This window comes from Eupeodes corollae, chromosome 2 (assembly GCF_945859685.1).
Source record: "Eupeodes corollae chromosome 2, idEupCoro1.1, whole genome shotgun sequence".
NCBI classification, from domain to species: Eukaryota; Metazoa; Arthropoda; class Insecta; order Diptera; family Syrphidae; genus Eupeodes; species Eupeodes corollae.
Window position 1 is genome coordinate 5,235,471 of NC_079148.1, and position 16,457 is coordinate 5,251,927.

At 30.2% G+C, this 16,457-nt stretch overlaps 1 protein-coding gene across 2 annotated transcripts in view; it reads right to left on the reverse strand.

The window, feature by feature from the left end:
- Positions 1 to 2,132: 2,132 nt before the first annotated feature.
- The window catches only part of LOC129947306 (transmembrane protein fend-like), a 48,619-nt gene continuing 34,294 nt past the window's right edge, over positions 2,133 to 16,457 (reverse strand). Inside the window, exons 3-5 of one of the 2 annotated variants that reach the window (XM_056057822.1) lie at positions 9,620 to 9,676; positions 5,392 to 5,643; positions 2,133 to 4,086 (exon numbers count right to left, since the gene is read on the reverse strand). In XM_056057822.1, coding sequence (XP_055913797.1) covers positions 3,484 to 4,086; positions 5,392 to 5,643; positions 9,620 to 9,676 — 912 coding nt within the window. In that variant the 3' untranslated portion in view covers positions 2,133 to 3,483. The remainder of the gene's footprint in view (positions 4,087 to 5,391; positions 5,644 to 9,619; positions 9,677 to 16,457) is intronic. The other variant, XM_056057823.1, reaches the window with a different exon arrangement.

The window sequence follows — 16,457 nt, forward strand, 5'->3', positions numbered from 1 at the left end:
CAGGAACCACTGGTCCAAATTGAATAATTATTTCAGTGTTAAACAGAATATTTATTGAAGAAGGTTATGCAAGAAGTACGATCGGGGCATCAATAAGTAGTGTTTACAAACTTAAAGTGCTTGTTATCCAGGAATGGTTAACATTTTGCTACATATGACACTTTCATAGTTCTAGAAAAAGTCCCCAGCCGCATATGACTGTCTTTTAAAATGCTTACCAAATTTGTCTAAAATAAATCATTCCAGTAACAACACGGTTAATGGCTATTGTTTTAAGAGGAGAAGAAATATCAACGATTTAATCGAAATTTTAAAAAAATGTCTATACCTATTTTCATGGCTAGAAATCATTGCAAAGAAAAGATTTATAAGATCGCATATTGCTTGTTATTGTTTATGGTTTTATAGCCAGAAATTGTCAGAACATTTTTTGACTGTAGAATCAAAGGCGCTTCAGGAGGCATTTTAATTCCAAAGAAGCTGCAAGTTGTTTGATTTCACCTGTTTTTTGTTCTTATATTTACTGAGCTTCGAAAACGAATAAATTTATTTTTGAAAACCAAAAAAAATATTTTGTTTCATAAAATGGACACTAAAATTCTATGTCTTATGGGTATCAATATTTGTCTTTGATTAACAAGCCTGAAGTACAGATGATTAAAGTTGAAACTAATAATACAAATGGACGGTCTGTTTTATTTTGGCATTGAAAGCTGTTTCAAGACCCAGGTTTGTGGAAGAAGATGTAAACTTTAGCCGAATATCGAAGCTCCTTGATATTCGATTTTAACAGCTTAATATTTGACCCATCCGATTGAGAATGAATTGTCCAAAAATATATCGGTATTTTCGCTTATGACCTTCAGCTTGGTTACTGCTTCACAGTTTTCCTCTAAGAGCAGCAGCAAGAACAATTTTGGGCGAGAAAATTATTTTTTCTGACTAGGCACATTTTCATTTGGGGCAGATATGTAAACACACAAAATAGTCAAATCCGGGGTTGGAAAATACATTCAGGTTAAAGTCGAGAAGCTTATGCATTTACTCAGATCTATAGTTCGTTGAGGATGGTACAGCATGCTTAGCCCCCTTAGTCGCCTTGGAAATGTCAATATGGGCACCTCTCCTCGCATGCCCGATTTTCGACTTTCCTGTAACTAACAGTAAAGATTCAATGTGATGGCAACAATGATTCTAGAAAATGATTCGATGAGTAATATCATCCAACCTATTCGTAAGCTACTGATTAAAACAATCGGAAAGGTTTTTGTAACTGGATTGACAGAACGCGATTTTAAGAAGCTCCCCAATGAAATAGCTTGGACAACATTGTACTTTTACTATTTTTTGAAATTTCTATTTGGATGAATTAAACAGTTAAACCGTACTACTCGAGTTTCTTCTCGAAAGAATATAAATAAATGTACACTTCAGTCCAAACAGAGATCCTTTCTTTGGCCGTACTACACGAATGTGAAATGCCTTACGTTTTATTTTCTCCCTCATATGCAATGCTCAAAAAATCAAAACGAATGTGCTCCGATTTTTCATTTCTAAATCATTCCTATCTAACCGCATACCTTGTGCTGAACATACAAAATTAAGTAATAAAAATAATTAAATTATAGTATAAATATGGACATTCTAGGTAATGAGTCTAAAGGAAATGAATATTATAGTTTTAAGGAAGATTTTATTTTCAGTCTGGATTTCGATTTGGCATCCATAAAATCAATATTTACTTCTGTTCCAATAAAGTTGTAAGCTAATTTAACTAATGGAATAACATTAAAACGGTTCTGAAAGTTCAAATTCAACTCCAAGCACGTTCTTTAATTTTTAGAGGACTATTTTTCAAGCAATTGCTATACATACCTCTTCAAAGAACCTGAAAATCCATCTTCATTTTTAAAATAAGAACTCATTTTAAATATATTTTTAGTGTTTTTATTTTTTAATTTGTTTTCGATTTTTTTTCATTTCTTCTTTTTTTATAATAATTACAATTTTTATTCAAGATTCACCTCGAATTAATTAAAATCAACATAATTTCTAATATTAACTAGAATTGAAAATATTTTTCTTAAATACTTACATTTTACATTTTATTTTATAATTTAGTTGTTTGTTTGTTTTTATTTTTTTATTTGTTAATTTATTTTTATATATTTTGTTGTTATTATTTGACAATTTTTGTTTTATTTTTTTTAACTTATTTTTACAAAGACAAAAACAAATAAAAATAAACGAATTGCTTTCCCTTTTAAAATGTTTTCCTTAAGAAAAAAACAAAATTAAATTAAATTTAATTAATTTACATATTTTTTTAAAGAATTAACTTTTATCAGTCTTTGCATGTGTGCTTTCGTCGCCGTTGTTTTTTTTTGTTTTTTCTTTATATTTTGCTTATTTAAAAATTTAATTAACAAACAAAAATTAAATGTAAATGAAAAAATAAACAAAATCTTTTTATTAAAAGAAAAAAATGTTTAACAGGACAATAATAATTTATTTTAGTTTAAAATTGTTAATTCACTTAAAACTACTTCTGGTTTTGTATTCTTTTTAGTTTCTATTATTTTTTTTATAAATATTTAGTTTTTAACTTGTTTTTTTTTTTAAATAAATTAATTCAGAAAATTTAACTTGCAAATTAGGGTGAACTCTTATTTCTTTTTTTATTTTAATTTATTTTTTAATGAATGGATTGCTTTTTTTATGAAAACACACGCAGAGAGTAAGCAGTTTTTATTTTACTTATATTTAAAATATTTACAAAATTTTATTTTTGTTTTGAGTTTCTATTTACAAAGATTTTAAGGACAAACAAATGTTTTTCTTTTTTTCGTTTTTTGATCTCATATGGAAGATTTTATTGATTTTATTTCATTTGTGTAGATACAAATGAAATGTTCAAAATAAATAAAAGAAAAACAAAAACTGAATTAAAAAATCTAGAAAACAAAAACGAGATGGGGTAATAAACCGATTCATAGGTTTTCCTCATTTCAAAATATTTTAGTATTTTTAGAGAATTTTCTTTGTTTCTTTTCTTTTGACTTTTGAATGTTTTTGTTTTGTTTAAATTTAAATTTTATTATTTTTTTTATTTGTTTTGACGAATATGAAAATGAGTGGTATGTACGATATTTTTATTTTTTTTTATCTCGCGGACTAGACAAATCCTTAAAATTAGAAATTTCATTAAATTCTTCCTTTTTCTATATAAATCTGAACTCTAAGTGGGTCTCACTTGTTATAAATGACACCGTCCCTGTTTTCCCACTTCTTTTCTTCACTTTATTTTGTAAAGTTTTTTGTTTACTTCTTAAATTATGTACACTACTATTTACAGTTTTTTAATTATTATTATTTTTGTTTTTACTTTTTTTAACTATGTACACCTAAGGACATCACTACTTCCAGTTTGGATGTTTCGTTGCTTAACCTTAGCAGGATAACAAAAACTAATAATTCACAGCTTTACACGTGCAGCGTTCGGTTGGATGCCGTCGCTGTTGACACAACTTGCTCGCAGGTGGCTTCATTATGGATGAGGTTGACTTTGTCGACAGGTACATCCTTCCGCACGGGCCGTGTTAACACGTACAGCAGGAATAAGCCAATGAAGAAGACAGCGGCCAGGGCTACACCGAACACTATGCTTTGTGCTAAGAAATCAGCTGAGATAACTCCAGGTACTGTTGAAGAGGTAAGTTTAGTGCGGAGCACTGTCGACATATGCACAGACGTTGATGATTCATTTTCAATATAGCTGCTGCTTCTGCTGGTACTGCTACTGCTGCTGGAGCTGCTCATGCTGCCGGTCTTCTGACTTGAGCTTGGAGTCTTTTCGACATTATTGACACTGGGATTGTAGGTGCTGATGAAGTCCTTCGAACTGTCCTTAAGGATGCGCATACGGGAATCGGTCTCTCCAGAAGATGTTTCTTGGGCAAAAATATTTGGCAGAGATTTCATGCCGGCGTTTTCGATTGCGATAGCTTGTAAGCTTGAAGCGGATTTGTCGGTAAGTTTATGGGTGTCAACGATGAGTTTGAATGATCTTCGCATACCACCAGTTTCCTAAAAAGATTAAAGAAAATGGAAGAAAAAAAGGAATTAGATTTTATCAAAACAAATGATTTAGTAGATTCTAAAAGTATTTTTCAACTAATGAGACATAGAACTGTTTGTACGACTTTTTCAACTGATATCATAAAATGATAAAGTGAAATTCATTAATTTTCCAATTATCAAGTAAATTGAATGCCATTTCTGTGGGAAGAAGACATTAAAGTTTATCTCTAAGGAACTTCAGAAGTGATCTTTAAACGAAATCCTCCAGAAATCGCAAAAACTGCTTGGATTAAATTAGCTAAACAGGTTTCTTTCACCGCTTAATCCACACTTAACCTACACTCATATAACGGTCCCAACTCTCAAAACGACTATAAAATCCTTTAAGTTATCTTTTTAGAAATCAAATAGAGATTCAAACGTTTCGATAATCATCACCAATTGATTCTAAATTGATTGCCTATGCAATAATATTTATCATGCCCACATATTTCTATTTAATCGAATACCGTAATCATTGAATCCGCAAACAAACCTGCGTCTCATTCTTGCCCCTTCCCCCCATAGTTAAGAAAAACAAAGCTCTCAGATTCCTATCGACACATGCGTGCCGGTGCCGATAGCCAACTTAGCGACACTAATCACTTTGCACGCAAATTCTCTACAAACATTGCAGCCATACCGCATCCAATCCACGCCTGATGTTAATGCTTTACCTTCTAGTTTAACTCCGGTTTAACTCTCAAGCGCAAAGCGCACTTGTTCAAAACTCCTATAAGCTCAGTGGAAGCAATAAAAATGAGTGTGTAGTGCAAAAATAGTAAAAATGAGACGAGGAAGAAAAAAAGTCCTTGGAATGTTCGCCAATGCAACACATCTCAATTGCAATGTAATTAGCCAATTAGTGATGCTTTCACACTCTTCGAACAAACAATTAACAAGTCGATGTGCATCCAGAACCACTACACACACTCAATCTAACACTAACACACATCTCAAGACCGTAGAACGGGAAAAATAATCGTGCGAAGATCTTTGGAATGCACATCAGCAATTTATTATTATGCTCTAAGGAAGATGCGAGAGATGCGATATCTGCGCGCATCCAGAAGAAATTCGTGATTTTCTGGAAAACATGTCCCCACTTTTTTTGTGGTCTATCTTCCTTCCACCTCGAAGAGGTAGATTAGGTACCTTACAGGGGTATATATCTATTTAAAGGTATATAGGATAGGTACCTTCTAAAACAAACAAAGCAGAAAGTCTCTCTCAGTTCGTTCAGTACTGAGGAAAAGAAAAACAACAACTTACCTTATGCTTGCAGGTAACCTGCACGTGATATACTGTGTCCGGCCATAGGGACAGCTCAACGGTGGAGCTATCAGTCAGTAGATTACCCATCAGACCGCCTCCAGAGACCTCCCACGTGACCAGACACTGTTTAGATGCATTGGTAACAGCCTGATCCCATGCAATATCAGTTAGTACAAGAGATCCTTCTCGCATCGCTGAGTTAACGTTCAATGGAAACGGTCCAAGTTGTTGATCGCAATTATTCCAGCACTGTAAAGGAAGATATAAGAAAATAAGAAAAAAATTAACAAAGCTGTATAAAAAATGATGTAAAACAAAATTAAAGAGAAAGAAATAAAGATGAAACAGAAAAAGGAAAAGAAGGATTTTGAAGCTTCTTTATGTATGAAGATTGCAGATAGAAAGAGATAGAAGACGAATTACAAAGTTATACAACTCCAAACAAATGTTCGACAACGATCACGCAACAAAAGATTATCATTTTTGTTAGGCTACAAGTACTCCTAACCAATGTATCTCTGGCACTTTGTGTATATTATAGCCATATATGAAGAAAAACAACAACAACTCCGAAATCTTGTTTTTTATCCAACTTTTTGTCAAGTATGCCCCATCGTGGTGGTGGATCAATCACGATTTAGTTCAGCGTTTTTATTCGATTGTGTCATAGGTCGGTTATGCTGTACTGCAGCGTGGAATAGTCGACGCGGTCGGCAACGACAACGACGGAGTCGGTAATGCGACGACGTGAACGACAACGTGCTGCACTACAGGAGATACTCGCCACCAACTCCAGTCTCTTAGATCTTTTGGGGGTAAATTGCTATAAGTTTAGAGGAGCAGACGAAGAAATGTTTTTCTTTTTTTCTTTCTACAAAATAATTACCTTTACCCTGGGACAAGAGAGTAAGATAGATTCCACTCCTTAAACTATGTTTAGCTCTTATAACATCATTGGCATGTGCTTAATATGGTCGAAAAATATCGTAACATTTTGATCTTTATTATACTCCCGTATTCCTATTCGAATGTCTACTAAGCGAGCATGGGCGCATATTTTGAATTTTAAATTCGGAAGCTGTAGTCCACAATGTCTTTGACCAAAGATATCCACGATAGAGGAGAGACGGGAGGGAATGTGGTGCTTTTGTCCCCAATCAAGAAGATCAAGATTATGTAGTCGATTAGATTACTTTACTCTGGTAGCAGGAGTCAGCGAGGTATAAAGATTTGGGATAGAAGAGGCAACAAGGCAGAGGTTGAAGCTTAGAATGTGGAATTTGATTATTTTTTTTTGGTCAAACAATAAAAACCATAAAAGTGATCTATCAACAAGAACTTATAAGAGACTTAAACATGGGAACTAGGTCTGTAGAATCAAGTTTCTTCTAATTACTTACAACTGCTATTGTTTCGGTATTAAACCTTTTTTATATTGAACCTGAGTACAATGTTTTTTAGTACTAAATAATTTCCTAAATTCTTTGGAAGGAAATAAAATAACACAAACCTATAGGCTTTTACCTAATAAGTCTAATTCTAGTTTACTTTTAGTACAATTCAGCTAAAGATCGACTTAGTATGAATTTTCTTATGAAGAGTTTTCAAAACCTACATTATTTTATTTTATAAGACTAAATTTAGTTAAATTTTAGTACAAAGCTTACAAGATATGATATATACGATTTCTTTTTCAAAATAAAAAGGGTTTTATCTTATTAGAACAAATTAGAAAAACATAGTTAAAATTCGAATTTGTTGTATTATTTTTTTTAAATCTAGAGAGTCTAAACCAAATTTGGTTTAACTTTAGTACAAAGTATCTATGAACTTAGTTCATACGAAGTTTTTAGAATTGCATCTTTTGTTTTTTTTTTTAATATTCTTGGTAAAGCCTTTGATATATATACATATAAGATATATAAGACCGTGTTTTGAAAAAGTATTTTGTTATTTTTAGTACTTATGAAATTAATATTGAAACTAAAGAATACACAGTTTTGGTTGATATTAGATTAATTCTACTTATATGGTTTTAATTCTTTGTCTCATTCCCTGTGATTTTTTTAGTACAGATTTAAAACATCTTAGTACAAACGGACCTAGTTATTATTTTGGGGCTTAAAACTCTAAGTTGCTTAAAATTATCTCAAAATTAAATTTTGTTTTTTAGTACATACTGAAAATAATTTAGTACATTACAAATTTTATAAGTATTTCAATGCTGTAAAGATCACTTTTAGAACCAAAAGGTCTAAACAGATATTTGTAATTAATTGGTTTTCTCTTTGTATACTTTTCTACAAGTTTTTTTTAGTACATCTTAAGACAAATTTAGTACCAGTGATTAAAAAAGTTTTAGAACTAATTTTTACAGAACTGCTTGTAAAAATAAATCAAAGGAACTTATTATTACTCAAATTTAAATATAAATTGACATCTTATACACATCCACTTCCCTTTACGTTAAATGAGACTTTTCAGTAATTTCATTTCACAGAAAATACTCATATGAACAATTTCAGGAACTTTCAATTTGCAAACTTTGTATTAACTTGCCAATTTTATCCGCAAAAAAAAAGAAAATCTCTTCAAAAACAACATTAATTCAACATAAAACAAAAAAATAAAAACTTTTTTCCAACTATTTAAAAATTAATTTCCAAGTCAAATTGTGCTCATAAGACATAAGCGTTTGTGACCCCATTTGAAAAGAGTTTTTTTGCCCCTTCTTCCAACTTCATGATAGATTTGTGTTATCTAAAGTTTTTTTTTGTTCTTTAATCTCAAAAAGTTTGAAGTAAATATTTCATAAGCACATTGTAACTAAAAAACAAAGGGAAAAAAATACTTTTCCGTTTATTGTACTAAAAAGTTCTCGCCGTTATAAACCATATTGTTGCTGTAATCTTCTGATATTCACTTTAGTATTTTTTCTTTGCACATTTACTTATATTTTCCCCCGGTTTTTTTGTTCTCTTCCTGATGTGCAGTGCATGCTCTATTATTTATGCAACTGATGAGCTGATTTCGTTGCCAAGAATGCTTTTGAACTGGAGTAAAGTTGTCATTCTTATAGTTAGTAGTTGTTCATCATGCATCTATTTCATATACAGTTTACACTCTGCACCAGCAGGACGAAAAGTAAGCTAAACGACTTCAAAACTCGAGTAAATTCCAACAATCTTCTATCTATGTGGAACATAAACCCCCTCCTTTTATATCTGCCATATTATTTATCATATACTAGAGCTTGCATCAAACTATAGTACAACAAAATTGTGTCCTGGGTATACCCGCTGATTTTTGGGGGCATATTATACAGAATTTCAACTTCAACCTATCAGCAGTATCTCTATGCATAACTGTACAGCAGTAATAGCAGCAACAATAGTAAGAGAAAAAGCACTATGTGGCACATAGCAGACTCTTGTGAAAGTTGCAACAACGTTTTTGCATATGCGATGAGTTTTGCTGCATTTAACTCATATAACTTTTAATATTTAAATAGTTTTACCTCGCGCGTTCGCATAAAATATTCCCTCAGGATGTGCAATCCCTTTTTTTTACTCTCTGTTAGTTATACCCGAGCATATCTATCTTTGGATACATGGGCACTGGGTAGGGCAGGGCAGGGCACGGGGAGTTCATACAGTAACTTTTGCCTCTATGCAGCTAGCTGATGGTTCTATTTTTGCCGTTGCATGTGGACCTTTCAACGAGATATATTCTCAACAAGGAGAACAAATATAATAACACAGTCAACAAGAACAACAACAACTATCTACTGCACAACCACAAAATGTGTTGAGAACGTTTTCAGATAGATATGTCGGTTTTCGCATATATCTGACATCAAAATGATAACTTTTTTTGGAGGAGCTTCATACATTTTCATGGACACCCTTTATATAATTTTCGTTTTTTTTTGTCGAGATTCATACAAACAAACATCCAGGACATAAAAAGGATATTATAACACAAAATACACCAAAAAAAATAAAGAAAACAAAAATGCCACTCAAAAATAAAATGAGAAAAATTTTCCAAAAAAGCGTTTCAACATAAAAATGATATAAAAAGCGAATGGATTATATGAATATTTTTGTTGGCACAAAATTTTGATAGGAAAAAATATACATATGTTATTATTTATATAAAGAGATGGAAAATTATATTGATTGTTTGACTATTTTTTGTTTTGAATATAAATTATATCACTCACCAGAAAACTGAACGCTTCTGGGATATAACTATTGATATTTGGTGGTGTGATGCACATCTGTAACATAAAAAAGAATTGTTTTCTAAGTTTTAGTACTTTTGAATAGAGATGGTTGTATTGTTGTATATTTTTTTTTTGTACTAAAAGAAAAAAAATATATGAGTGAGTAATGTAAAAAGAAACAACAACAAAAAAAAACAAGCAAACAATAAAAAATATTATTTCGTTTTTTTCTTTTGAATTCTTTTAGTACATTCGAAAATAAAAGGGTACTAAAAAGTGTATTTATTTTAGCACTAAGTGGAATTGTTAAGTTTGTTAAAATTTTTCTTTATTATTTAAGTGCATCAGAGTGTAGTGGTCTTTAGGTATATTTTGTTCTAAATGTGTAAGTGTTTTTTTTTTAATTGTAATTTTGTGATATATTATACATTCAATTCTGTTGTGCATGAATATTATATGAAATGGGATGAATTATTTATTTAAACAAAAACAAGCTAAAGAACATTAATTAAAAAACTAATACTCATGAAATATATTTGTTTATAAAATGGTTGTACTCAATATAATATTATCAAGTTAAATTATGCAAACAAATATAATTTTTATAGGACATATTGGAATACAAAAGGTAGGTAAGGTTATAATATACAATTGATCATGCGGCACTGCTAAGAAATCAATTATATCTTCATTGAGGTTCATGTTTAAGAGTCACCTAAAGACTTTCAATTGAATAATATCACATAAATGTACGCTTTTTCTTAATAAAAAGTTATTAAAATATCATTAAATTAGGTACAAAACGTAACTCGCATTGGGCGCCATTTAAAAACTAATTCATTCTATGATTATATTCTGCATATCTCAGGTCTTTCATATTCAATCATTGCGTGATATCACATGAATGAAGGCGTTTTTTTACAATAATCTTAAAATGTCATGGTTATAGTTACTTTATATCTCACATTGGGCGCCACTTACAAATTAATTAATTCTACGATCATATTCTGCATGTCTCAGTTGTGTCAATTACATAATAAGGTATAAATGTATGAATTGTTTTACGATAATATTGAAATATCATAAATTTAGGTGCTGAATAATTGACATTGGGCGTTATTTAAAAACTACTTTGTTCTACGATTATATATTTAGCATATTTTAGGTATGTCAACTGCATCATAACACATAAATGTATGTGTTTTCTTCAAAAGAAGTACAAATATCACGAAATTAGGTACTTAATATAACTCACATTGGGCGCCACTTACAAATTTATTCTTTCAACGATCATATTCTGCATGTCTAGGTTGTGTCAATTACATAGTAAGGCATAATCGTATGAATTGTTTTTCGATGATGTTAAAATATCATAAAACTAGGTACTGAATATAACTCATATTGGGCGCCATTTGAAAAATAATTCACTCTGCGATCATATCCTGCATGTCTACTAACTGAAAATTGTGTTCTATCAAAAAACTGTATTCATATTCTGGAAAATATCTTAACAAATCATGGAAATAGGTACTGACTAACTCACATTGGGCGCCATTTACAAATTAATTAATTCAACGATCATATTCTGCATTAGTAGTTTTGCCAATTGCATAGAAAGACATTAATGTATGCATTGTTTTACGATTATGCTAAAATATCATGTAATTAGGTACTGAATAACTCACATTGGGCGCCACTTAAAAAAACTAATTGAAAAAGAATAATTATCGGCAAACCTGAGGACAGTATGGAATACAATTTTCAATGGAAACACATTGTCCATTTGTTCTGTTTTCTCAATTCTATTATTTAATAATTGTTTTATATTAAATAAAAAATATCTTTTGGGCGCCATTTAACAATAAAATACATTTTAATTTAACTATCTTTCTTGGAATTGAAATGAATGTCTAACACAAAATTCCTTTTTAAAGGCTTCCCAAATATACAAACAATTATTTTCTATATATAACCCCATTAAAACAACTCATTTCTAAATTATGTATATGTACCAATCAATCGGTATTCTCGAACAGAAATAAAATAAAAAAAAGTTTCATCAAAAACCACACATGTAATATTTCTTCTTTTTAATTATTTTCTAAATATTTTTCTTTTCCAATTCGGGTAAAAACATCTCATTTATGGTTTCCCTGCTGGAGATATGTTTTTTTTTTGTTGGGTTTTGGGGATTTTTTCTTCTTTTAAATTGAAATACTTGGCCCCAATTTAATACATTTTCAAAATAAAAATTTCAAAAATCGACAATTAAAAACCACTGAACCGTGTATCGATGCGGTTATATCTCAATCACTTTATGCTCCATTCAATGTGCTGACAGATGAAACAAGTTACACCATCATGCAATATCTTCTTCTTCTATAAACCAAACCACCACCAGAGCACCTCCAGCATACTTCCTCCAAAAAAAACACTCTGGCTGCTGTTGCTGGATTCTTGTTCCATGTTGCTTCATATCAACAACGCATAACAGAATCTAATTAGTGTTGGATAATAACACAACAACATACTTCGTGTATCTTATACACAAATATATTTAAGTGAGAAACACTTGGAATTTAAAAATAAATATAATTTAGAAGAAAAAGAAGAAATTCCTTTTCATAGAGAAAAGTGTTGTTCCCCCTTCTTAAATTTGATGCAACTATGCTGATAAATCGGACGAAAAATTTATTGATCCTGTATAAAACGAGAAAAAAAGGGGGGAAGCCATCAGAGGAAAATCTTCTGATTTCCAGATGAGATTTTGATTTCGATTTTGATGGCCTGCCAATCATTTGTAAGAAGGAATGGTATAGACAAGCCTTTGGCATATTAATGCTAGCCATATATTTTGTCTGTTATGTTTTGTTTCTGGAATAATTTACACCACTTAGGGTGACTCCATTAGGTATTCTGTGACATCTGGAAGATATTTAGGAAAAAATATCACTTCCATCTTTCGAATGAACAAATTTTGATCTAATCACGACAAGATGGAGCTGGAGACTGTGTTGTATAATGTGTATACCTCCCTAGGGAAAAGTCCATTCAAAACAAACACCATGCCATAGAGAAGTGTACAATTATCTCATAACTTGGAATCTCAAATGACTCAGAGAATCTGTTAGGAAAGAGTTTTCTTTTTGGTATCTCTCTCCTTTCGAAGAACTATAGAAAAGTCCTTTCAAAGAAAAAACTGCTACATCATCCTTTTGTCGTTTTCTTTCTACAAGAGTATGTTAGGACTCCTCTCACTCTTTTTTCTCCAGCTAGCACATCCTTTAGGAGTTCACAGAATATACTATGTGTGACCACTTAAAGTGACAAATTGAAAGATATGACACAAATTGCAGATGATATTTGACACCCAAATGTGTTGTCGTTGCTGTTGTCGATGTTCTCTAAATGTGGAGACCATTTCTGTTTCTATTTTTTCATTCTTATATTTTTTGCCTGTTTGTGTGTCGTTCCAAACATCAGGTCCTTTGCACTGAGATTCCAAAACTCTTATAGTGCTTATATAAGTAGTTTTGTATAGATATGTGGTTAAGAGATCTTTGGTTTTCATCTCATCTTCTATGGTCGCTAGTTGAATGGGAATTCAATTGAGCTGCTGAAAGAAATGTGAATTTATCTATACCATATACGAGTATGTATACAAAAAGACACCACACACACATTTCAAAAACATGAAGATAAGGATTTTCTGGTTGTAATGTACATTTTGTTGATGCTTCTTTAGAGTGTAAGATGAGAACATTTGACAATAATTTTTTTTTTCAATTTCATTTTCGAAGGATAATTGAAATTTTATGTTTATGTTCAGTGGGAGGATTTAATTCTTTCCAGAAAATAGAGTAGAACATGTTTGTTGTTCTTTCAAAAAAAAGACAGACTGATATGTACTCGTTTTTAAAGTATAAATATATGTATAAGCATGAGTTGATCCCCAATTAAGAAATTTAGTCTTAAAAAAAAAGAGACCCTTTGTGTGAGTGAATCCAGATGGTTGGGTCTTAAAAATGATAGGATCTATTTCAAATTGGACAAATTTCAAAGTAAGTGTGATTAATAGTTGGTGATAAAATTAAGAATTGAAATGGAATGTAATTGATGGTGTCTAGTAATTGAAAACAGAATTTGTATTGTCTTCAAAATTTGTACCATTAGCTTTAATGTTGACAGTTTTCTTTGAACAACATTTTAAAAGTGGCGCCCAACGTATGAAAATCATTGAAAAATGAGATAATATAACGAAAAAAACTCAATTTAGCTCGAATGGAATAAGACTTCAAGAATGTATTTGATATTCTTTTCAAAATTATAAATTTAAATCTCTTTAAATAGCGGCTTTTACTTAAGTGGCGCCCAACGAATAAAGTTAAATTTCCATAAAATTTGGTTTTATTGAACTGATTTGTTATACTTTGGCCAGCATATTTTATTTTTTTGAAAATACAAGTAATATTTCAACAATATCTTAGGGAATTATTTTAAGTGGCGCCCAACGCAAAACCTAAACTTATGAAAAGTAACTCATTGACAATTAAATTACTATAAAATATTCTTTTTTGAACTAAATTATATTGAGTTGGTCAGCATGCTGTATTATTTGAAAACACAAAAAAGATTTCCAAATTTTTTTGAGAAATTATTTTAAGTGGCGCCCAACGTAAAACCAATAATTATGAAAAGTAACTCATAAGCAAATAAATTACTATAAAAATAGCTTTTTTTAAACCAAATTGTTATACATTGGGCAGTATGCTGCATTATTTGAAAACATAAATAAAGATTTTAACAATATTTCAAGAAATTATTTTAAGTGGCGCCCAACGCAAAACCAAAAATTATGAAAAGTAGCTCTTAAGCAATTAATAAGCTTTTCTTTGAACCAAATTGTGTTGATTTGGCCAGCATGTCATATTAAACTTCAACAATATTTCAAGGAATTATTTTAAATGGCGCCCAACGTAGAACCAAAATTATAATAAATAACAACATTTTATTAATTTGCTTAGTGTTATTTTCGCTAACGAATGTTTCTCATAAAATATATGCTAGAGTGAATGAAAAAAAAACACAACACATTAATTTATATTCCAAAAAGAGGGCTTTGATAGACTATTTAAATTTTATATAATTTATCACTAAGAATAATTGCATTTTGCCAAACTCATTTGACTATATTTTAGACAAGCTATAAATTACATTACCTTTTTCATAAATCATCAGCAGTTTTAAGATAATCTTTTAGGAAATTTATAATATTTTCTCCCATAAGACCCACGTCTCTCACAATATTTTTTTATCCATTTCCAATCTACACATTCATAAGTTAAAGATTGTTTGTAAATTCAGCCAATTAATAAACCATATCGAAAACAAAATTCATACCTCTGACTAAACACCCATTCCGTTCAAGCAACAAACTGATTTATAATGAAATTCTTATTGGCTTTAAAAAACCAATCTACATACAACATAAATCTTTCAATTTATATTAAAAAAAAATATAAGATAATAATACAAAATTGTTGGGCGCCATTTTTGTCCCAACAGAAACAAAACAAAAATTGTAATAAATCGTTGAATTTAAAAGTTATTTTTCATTTTTTTATTGTTGTTGTTGTTCTTTATGAATAAATCTTCTATCTATGCGTTTTAAATTAGTTTCAAGTTTCATTTATAGTTTAAACTCATAGATACACGCATTAATAGATACATATCTAATGAGTTTAAACAAAAAGTCGCTTTTAATATTGTCTATCTTTCATATTCGAAAAAAAGATAGAAAAACTAATTTAAATACAAAAACTTAGTTTTTATAAATGCGAATTTAATCCAATCGAGTTCCACATCACATCACATAGTGAATTTTTATATTCTCTCTCTTTAAAAAAGTATCGAGTGTACAATACACAGTGGTGAATAGTAATATCTAATGTAAACCAATATGGGTATTTTTATGTTCGATTCGAAAAAGAGATATGGACTTTTTGAAAAACTAAATGATTTTATTCATATCTAGGGGGGAAACTAAATATACTTCAATGATAAAAAAATTAATTTTTATTTGAAAGTTTTTCTTTTTATACACAGATTAATGGATTTTAATTTTTTGTTGATATTATTTTCTGTTTTCTGTAAAAGTAGCGATGATATTCATCAAAAATGTTTTATTAGTCAATTGCCTTGAGGTATTTACTTTCGGATGGTGGTGCATTCTCCAAATACATACAACAAAAAAAAGACGTATTTGTTTTGGGAAAAAGAATTATTGAACATGTCTGGGCTTCTAATTTATTTAATCATCGATCTAGTAATCGAATATATTATTGAGATATTGAAGATACTTCTTCGAAAATAAAAAAAACACAGATACACAAATAATCAGAGAAATTGGAAATAAAATCAAGTCGTAAATTTGATCTCTTTACGATTATTGGGTTGCTTTCGGGTGGCAATGGTCAAATGGTTGACTCAATCTGATTTTGTTCTTCTTTTCAATCGAAATTGTCATCATCAGATTATTTTACATATTTTACAAATACCAAAATGAAAATAAAAACAAAAAAAAGCATAACAACAAAAGAGATGCAAGTGTATCTTACATTCTTGAAATCAATTTCGTTGACATTTTTTTATCTGTTAATTCAATCAAAATCGATATAAAAAGTAAAAAAAAAAGAGAAAATTCTTGTGCCAAGATACAAGATACAGATTTTTATTCGTTTTTGTTGTTGTTGTCATCCACCTCAACGATTTTCGATTTTCGTGAAGCTGGTGTTTGTTTTATTTCTTATATTGATTTTTGTGTTCTTCTTTTTTA